General features: G+C 40.6%; 1 protein-coding gene across 1 annotated transcript in view; it reads right to left on the reverse strand.

The window, feature by feature from the left end:
• LOC105509217 (chromosome unknown open reading frame, human C15orf26) overlaps positions 1 to 4,521 on the reverse strand; it is a 14,373-nt gene extending 9,852 nt beyond the window's left edge. The window contains exons 1-4 of the mRNA XM_011938361.1: positions 4,370 to 4,521; positions 3,397 to 3,486; positions 2,663 to 2,895; positions 1,279 to 1,363 (exon numbers count right to left, since the gene is read on the reverse strand). Coding sequence (XP_011793751.1) covers positions 1,279 to 1,363; positions 2,663 to 2,895; positions 3,397 to 3,486; positions 4,370 to 4,438 — 477 coding nt within the window. The 5' untranslated portion in view covers positions 4,439 to 4,521. The remainder of the gene's footprint in view (positions 1 to 1,278; positions 1,364 to 2,662; positions 2,896 to 3,396; positions 3,487 to 4,369) is intronic.
• Between the last annotated feature and the right edge of the window lie 3,860 nt (positions 4,522 to 8,381).

Raw genomic sequence — 8,381 nt, forward strand, 5'->3', positions numbered from 1 at the left:
TTCCTCCTCTTCCTCTTCCTCTTTCTTCCTCTTCCTCCTCCTCTTCTTCCTCCTCTTCCTCCTCCTCTTCCTCCTTATCTTCCTCCTCCTCTTCCTCCTTCTTCTTCTCCTTGTTTTGACACAGGGTCTCTTTTAGTCACCCAGGCTGGAGTACAGTGGTGCAAACTCTACAGTTTCTACCTTCTGGCTTAAGCAATCCCCCCACCTCAGCCTCATGAGTATCTGGGACTACAGGAGCTCACCACCATACCTGGCCAATGTTTTTAAAATTTTTTGTTGAGAGGAGGTCTCACTATGTTGCCAAGGCTGGTCTACAATTCCTGGCCTCAAGTGATCCTCTTGCCTTGGTCTCCCAAAGTGCTGAGATTACAAGCATGAGCCACTGCACCCAGCAGGCAGCATTGTGTTTTCTTAGTGGTATCAAAAATAATAATATTAATAACGCTACATCATATAGTAAATGAATTTTTAATTCAATAAAAAATGTGATATAGTACTAGCTCTGCTACTTGCTAACTGAGTGACTTGAGTCAGAAATCACTTAACCTCTTAGTGCCTCAGTTTTTCCATCAGCAAATTAAAGGTAAAATAGTCCCTACCTCAAAGGCATGTTTGGAGGATTAGGAGAGTTAAAATATGTGAAGCATGTACAACACTGCCTGGCATGTAGTAAGGTAGACTAATACTCACCATCTTATAGATGAGAAACAGGCTCAAAAGGCATTAAATAACTCACCCCAATTCCCATCCCATAGGTACGCATCTGAAGTTCAAACCCAAATCTATCTGGTTCTATTAAACTTCCTAATCCCCAAGGCTCCCCAATTTATGCAAATTTAAGCAAATCAAATTGTCCTTACTCCCATACTAGGCAAAAGTCTGATCATCAAAAGTTCAAATAAAAAAGTTGGCAGATAATATGCCTTGCTAGCGTTGGCAACATTTGACAGGTATCAGATGGCTATTAATGAATTCAATTATTTAATTTACAGGTGGAAGTGATATAAACTTTTGCTTTTTGCCAGCTGCATTGTGAAATGGTTTCCCCCCTTACATGTTAGCTTTTAATGGTGTAGTTTTTGTAATTTGGGAAGTTAAAAGGAAAGACTGGCTTGGCCCGAAACTGCCTGTGAAAAGCTGCAAGCTGAAACCATAGTGAAGTCAGGGATGGAGCCCATGTCTATAGAGTTCTCTGTCCACTTCAGTAGATAGTTATGATCCCATTTTGGGGCAACAGAAAGGACTGATCCAAAGTAGATATGCAAAGTGATAACTCACCATTTTGTTGTCAAATCCTCCTGTTATCCCCAGGCAAAAGTCCTGCCCATATCTAAGGACTTGACCAGTGGCATCTCTGTGTACACTGTCCACGGACAATAAGTATAATGTAAATGTAAACTCTCTGTATTAGAATCATTCTATGACTCTATGTTTATGCATGCAATTTTGTTTATAATCAGTTTTTTGATAATTTATATTCACATACTGTAACTGAATTAAATAATTAAATAAATGGTGTCTTCTTTTTGTCTTAAAAACCAGCTAGCACCCTACTCCCTACCCTGCACCACAGCTAGGACACAAAGCATCCCCACTTTGTGAGCCTCTGGTTAGAGTAAACTAAGCACGTCTTGCTAATGTATACTAAGGAATTCTGGTCAAGTGCTTTGACATCTTCAGAGAGAACCAAGGTAACACACTTGTAGACATTTAATACAGTTTCCTCTTAATCCTTCAGGAAACAGAGGTTGTGATCCATTTTTAGTTGTCTTAACGTATGTATTCAAAAGAAATCTAAATTAGAACTTGAAGAACTGTCTATATATACTTTTCTTCCCCCAGGCTGGTGTTTGGTGGTGCAATCTTGGCTCACTGCAACCTCTACCTCCCAGGTTCAAGTGATTCTCATGCTTCACTGACACGAGTAGCTGGAATTACAGGAGCCTGCCACCATGCCCAGCTCATTTTTGTATTTTTCGTAGAGATGGGGTTTTGACATATTGGCCAGGCTGGTCTCGAACTCTTGACCTCAAGTGATCTGTCCACCTTGACTTCCCAAAGTGTTGGGATTATAGGCAGGAGCCACTGCACCTGGTCCGGGTCTATATATTCTTGCAATGCTTACATTGCTGTTATATGAATTAGTAATAGTTTTTCATTGTGATCATATATCTATTTCTTCCCTAAGGATTTAATTGTTCATTTTCAAAATCTCTTCAAGTACATTTTTAATGGACAGTTAACTTTAAAAGAGCAAATCCCATCTAGTGCCGCCTTGTATTAAACTATACATTTTTATTGTAAAAAATAACATAGCCATAATAAGAACAATGAAAACACTCAGATGAGCTAAAAGAGTAATCCAAAACGTTATAGGGAAAAGCCACTTTGCTTCCAGGCAGAATATGAATTTAATTCCCTGGATCCAATACTCATGATTTAAGCATTTTGAATCGAACACAATTATCCTCTGTCTAAGATAAAAAGGGATTGTAAAGTTCCCTTGACAATAACTCTCAAGGTAAGCAAAGCAAGATGAAAATCACGGAGAATGTTCACAAAACCTTTCCCTCCACTCAGCGGCTCCAATACCCAGGAATCTTTAAGCTGCAAGTGAAACATATTTGTGATGAAAATGAACTGCAAACTAAAGTCTCTTTACCTCAAAATGATAAAAGTGTTTCTGCCAATTGGGGTCTTGGCTTGAACTGCGCTCAGGCCACAGGGTACCTCTAATTCATCTCTCAGATGGGACTGAATTTCATCTGGAGTCATACACAGGCTCAGGTCCCCACCCAGAAACACATCAGCTTCTGTGTCAGGATCATCAGGATTCACAAGCATCACCTTGTCACCGTAATGAATATAACCATCTTCAGTCATGGAAAGTTGCATCTACAATTTTAACAGTAGTTTATTACATAAACCATGCAATTCCTCAACAGTCACGGCCAAGGCAATTTTCTTCCTTCTCAGACTAGTACCCATTTCATTCAGGATTTCACTTGAACCCTTAGTTCCTTCTTCCTTTCCCTTTGCCTTTGCCAAGGCAAAGCTCCCAGTAATCCCAAATGAAGCCAAATGAAGCTGGTGAAAATCACATGGATTTCCTCATTATTCTAGAAATTCAACATTCATTGAAAAAGTTGTCGATTACCAACTAAAGGGCATTTTACTTATTTATATGTTAACTCATTTATTTCTTCATTTGTAAAATGCAGGTAAACATGATTTAGGGCAGACTTCCTTTATGTTTCTAAGATCTTAGAAGAATTTAAACATTGCAAAATTTGTTTTTAAAAACTGTTATTTTCCAAATGGTAACTCAGTTATAAAATTTTTTTCTTTACATATACTCACACAGAATTTGAAAACAATGTTTGAATTTAAAGTTACCGGTCTCAAAAGATTCTGTTTTAGTCTTCTACGTCTCTGTATGAGAAGTTTCCCCTTGTCTCTCTTCTCTAAGAAGTCTTTCATAAGCTCCTAGTTAAAGAGAAAATCAACAACAGTAGCCCTGAATAATACAGATGTTAGTATTAACAACTTTGAGGTCAGAAGCTCTTCCAAGTTGAAAACTCAAAATTTGAGTACAAAAACAAGTAATGTGAGCATAAGGGGAATGATGGAACATTTTTAGCATTACTTTAATATTTTTACTACATTATAGAATGTTTAGAAAAATGAGAAAGGCAAAACAAAGAAAAAGAAACATCACCAGTAATTACTCCAGCCAGATACCATCTTGAGTGACATTTGGAGGCTATGTCTCCCCTGCTGAGGTTTCCCTTAACTGTATGATGACTGACACTAGAAAGTCCACCCCTCCCCAACCTGACCCATACACGAATGGCTCAGAGCCTTGTTAAGACTACCTTGGGGGAATATAAGGCAGTGAGTACAATGTCAGTAAAAGGAACACTCAGGGTCATTTAAGAGGGCAAGTGTGGCAGGGTTGGAGTGGGGAGCGATATTATTTCTACCTAGAGCCTGTGTTCTCACCTGGCCTCAGAAGGGAAACTTCTAAGGAATACGGGGACTTAGTGGGACTTTAAGCTAAGCGGGAGACACAGGCCAGGGGCTTAAGAATCAAGGTGCCCGACTTTGGGAGGCCAAGGGACCCGCAGAAAGAAAAGTCAGGGTGCTCGGAGTAGAGGTCAGTGAGACCTGGATTTGTTGGGCAGGTGAGATTCCTAGGGAGTTTAGAGATTGGGTGAGGGGGAGGGGCGGAGGGGCGAGGATTTTAGAGATATTCACTGTATGCTGGGTGAGAGAGGAGGCTTGAGGCGCTCAGAGCAGGGGACTGAACTTAGAGGAGGGTCTGGGAGTTCCTGAGCTGCGGGTCCGCGCCCGGCCACATCCTGCGTACCTCCTCCAGGTAGACGTCCTCGTTCCAGTTGCCTATCCGGACTCCCGGACCATACAAGTTCTGCGCCATCGCGCCTTGCTGTTCAGCAAGTGGGCCTCCCTCCGCCACCAGGTGTTAGCGTGGCCCGTCGCCATGACGACCCGGCCCGAGGCGATTGGTCAAGGTCCGGGACCCTACTGGCCAATAAGTGACAGCGCGCAGCCTCGCCCCGGGGCGGGAGAGGGGACGTCTGGGTCAGCTGCTCTCTGTGGCCCTCTAGCCCGCCCCACTTCCACCTCTTAGATTTCCTTAACTGCAGGGCAGGGGGAAAAGCCAGGCTGACAAAGTGCTTCGAGAGAGAAATTTAAAACTTTCTTTCTTTTTATTAGAATCTAACCGAAAAGTGCTATCGAGTACCCCTTGCTTGTCGAGGCAGCAAAGAAGAGCTTTTAAATGGAAACACAGCTTGCTTGCAGCCTATTGTTTGTAATCAGCAGCAGCAGCAGCAGCAGCAATTTCTCCCTAATAAAACAATACCTGTTCAATGTAGACTTTTGGAAACCAAAATCGCATAGAAAGGAGAGAGAATTAAAAATTTCAGGGCCTTAAAAGTAAGAAATAAACCACGTTAGTATATTTCTGTTGATAGGTTTCTGAGGTTGTCCATATTTTTGCGGACTTGACAGCATTCTCCCTCCCTCCCTGGGTCTCAAAGTGAAAGGACGAGCCTGTGATTTGCATGAACTCTTAAGAAAACCAGACTCTGCTGTAGCCAGCATTATTAAAACGAAATATTATTTTATGGGGAGGGGAGGGATACCAGTTACGGTAGGACTACCAGAGGCTTGATGCTGATTGAATGCATTCAGTAATTTACCTGTATTTAGTGTCCAGCAAGACATGACTGAAATAGAAGACAGGAGCCTTCGCTCCCTTCAGCAAACCCAGTCTAAAAAAAAAAAAGGATAATTCATGAAAACTAATTACTTCAGGAAGACTGTGAAAAGTGCAATTAAAGATGCGCTGATGGGCTGGCCTGGTGGTTCAAGCCTATAATATAGCACTTTGGGAAGCCGAGGCAGGAGAATCACTTGAGCCCAGGAGTTCTAGACCAGCCGGGGCAACACAGTGAGACCCCATCTCCAATAAATATATATATACTGATGAAGGGCCATGGCGTTGAAGGATCCTTTCTGCCTTGAGGAACTGTGAGAATGGGAATTGGATGGCCTTTGAGTGGTGGGAGAGGGGGTGTTTTGGAGCTGAACTGGGAAGGATTTGAACTGGCAGGCTGAAGTGTAGAATAAAAATAGATGCATTCCCCATACTGGTGAATCCACCAGCTCTGTCAATACATCACCACATTCGAGGATACTTCTGAAGGACACATAGGACAAAGCAGTTAAATCAGATAGTATACCACTAACTGTATTTGATAAATTCAGAAATAGACTCAAAGAAGCTAGCTGTCTAAATTCAAACTGCTAAAAGTTGCTCAAAGAAAGGACTCAATCCAAACTTTCTGACTCCACAGTCATGTTTGTTTGTTTTTCTTTTTAAGTATTTTCATATTCCCCATAAAATCAAGAATAAAACAAGGCAGCTCTAGTCTCTACATTTTTAACAAGGTTCTAATGATTGGGTCATTCAGTAAGTCCTTACAGTGATACAGCTTTGCTCCCACCTACTTCCTTAATGCTATTTTTGACAAGTATATTACATTTCTATACATAATAGACCCAACAATACAATTATACACAGTGTTTTATACAATTGCTTTAAATCACTTGGGAGAAGAAATATCTTTATTGGTGCTCTTTGGTATTTTTCTGTGAATACAAATTACTGCTTGGTGTTGTTTTCAACCTGAATAACTTCCTTTGATATTTCTTATAAATCAGGTCTGCTAGCAATACATTCTCTTAGTTTTTGCTTACCTTAATTTTTGTAAGATGCTTTTTCTAGATACATGATTCTTGGTTGATAGTGTTTCTTTCTTTCTTTCAATATTTTAAATATGCCATCCTACTACCTCTGGAATCCATTATTTCTTTTTCTTCCAAGACAGAGTCTCACTCTATCAACCAGGCTGGAGTGCAGTTGCACGATCTCAGCTCACTGCAACCTCTGCCTCCCGGGTTCAAATGATTCTCATGCCTCAGCCTCCCGAGTAGCTGGGACTACAGGCATGTGACACCATGCTCAGGTAATTTTTGTATTTTTAGTAGAGATGGAGTTTTACCAGGTTGGCCAGGCTAGTCTTGAACTCCTGACCTCAAGCGATCGGCCCTCCTCAGCCTTCCAAAGTGCTGAGTTTACAGGCATGAGGCACCATGTCCAACCATGGCCTCCATTATTTCTGATGAGAAATCAGCTATTAATCTTATTTTGCTTCCCTTACACATACTCTTGCTGCTTTCAATAATTTTTTTTGTCTTTGTCTTTTAACATTTTAACTAGATATATTTGGTTATTGATCTCTTTTATCCTGCTTGAGCTGCCTGAATATGTAAATTAATGCTCTTTTCATCAAATTTGGGGAATTTTCAGGCCTTATTATTTGGAAGATTTTTTCTGATCCTTTGTCTCTCTGATGGCTTTATGAAACTCCCATCACGTGTATACTAATGCACTTACTGATACTCTACATTCCTCAGAGATGCTATTTGTTTTTCTTCATTTTTTTCTCTCTGTTCTTCAGATGGCATAATTTCTACTGATTTATCTTCAAGTTTGCAAATTTTTGTTTTTGCCAGCTCAAACTTCCTGCTGTATTCCTCTAGTGAATTTTTTATTTTGGTTATGGTACTTTTCAACTACAGAATTTACACTTGGTTATATTTTGTAATTTCTCTCTATTGATATTTTATGCTTCATAATGAAACACTATCATCATATCTTCCTTTAATTAATTAATCATGGTATTCCTTAGTTTTTTTAAACATATTTATAATGGCTGCTTTGAAGTCTTTGTCTGCTGAGTCCAACATCTGGGCTCTGCCAAAGGCAGTTTATGTGGGTCACATTTTTCTGTTTCTTTGCGGGTCTCATGATTTTTTTTGTTGAAAACTAGACATTTTAGATACAGGCATACATCATTTGATTGCAATTCACTTTACTGCACTTTGCAGATACTGATTTTTTTTTTTTTACAAATTGAAGATTTTTGGCAAGCCGTATCAAGCAAGTCTGTTGGAGCCATTTTTCCAACAGCATGTGCTCACTTCATGTCTCTGTGTCACATTCTGGTAATGCTCAAGATCTTTCAAACATTTTATTATTATATCTGTAATGGTGATCTGGGATCAGTGATCTTTGATGTTGCCATTGTAGTTGTTTGGGGTACCATGAACCGTGGCCATATAAGATAGCAAATCTCATAAATGTTATGTGTGCTGACTGCTCCACCTACCAGCCATGTCTCCATCTCTCTCCCTCTCCTCAGGCCTTCCCAGTCCCTGAGACACAACAATATATAAATTAGGACAATTAATAACCCTAAAATGGCCACTAAGTGTTCAAGTGAAAGGAAGAGCCAAATGTCTGTCTCCTTTTTTTTTTTTTCTTTTTGAAATGGAGTCTCACTCTGTCATCCAGGCTGGAGTGCAGTGGCATGATCTTGGCTCACTGCAACCTCTGCCTCCCAGGTTCAAGCGATTCTCCTGCCTCAGCCTCCCAAATAGCTGGGACTACAGGCACAGGCCACCACACTCAGCTAATTTTTTGTATTTTTAGTAGAGACGGGGTTTCACCCTGTTAGCCAGGATGGTCTCACTCTCCTGACCTCATGATCCACCTTCCTCAGCCTCCCAAAGTGCTGGGATTACAGGAGTGAACCATGTCTCTCTTAAATTAAAAGCTTGATATGATTAAACTGAGTAAGGAAAATATGTCGAAAGCCAAGATAGGCTGAAAGCTGGGCTTCTTGCATAAAGCAGTTAGCTAAGTTGTGAATGCAAAGGGGAAGTTCTTGAAGGAAATTAAAAGTGCTACTGTGGTGGACACACAAATGATAAGAAAGTAAAACAGCCTG

The sequence above is a fragment of the Colobus angolensis genome, unplaced genomic scaffold (assembly GCF_000951035.1).
Source record: "Colobus angolensis palliatus isolate OR3802 unplaced genomic scaffold, Cang.pa_1.0 Scaffold172, whole genome shotgun sequence".
NCBI lineage: Eukaryota > Metazoa > Chordata > Mammalia > Primates > Cercopithecidae > Colobus > Colobus angolensis.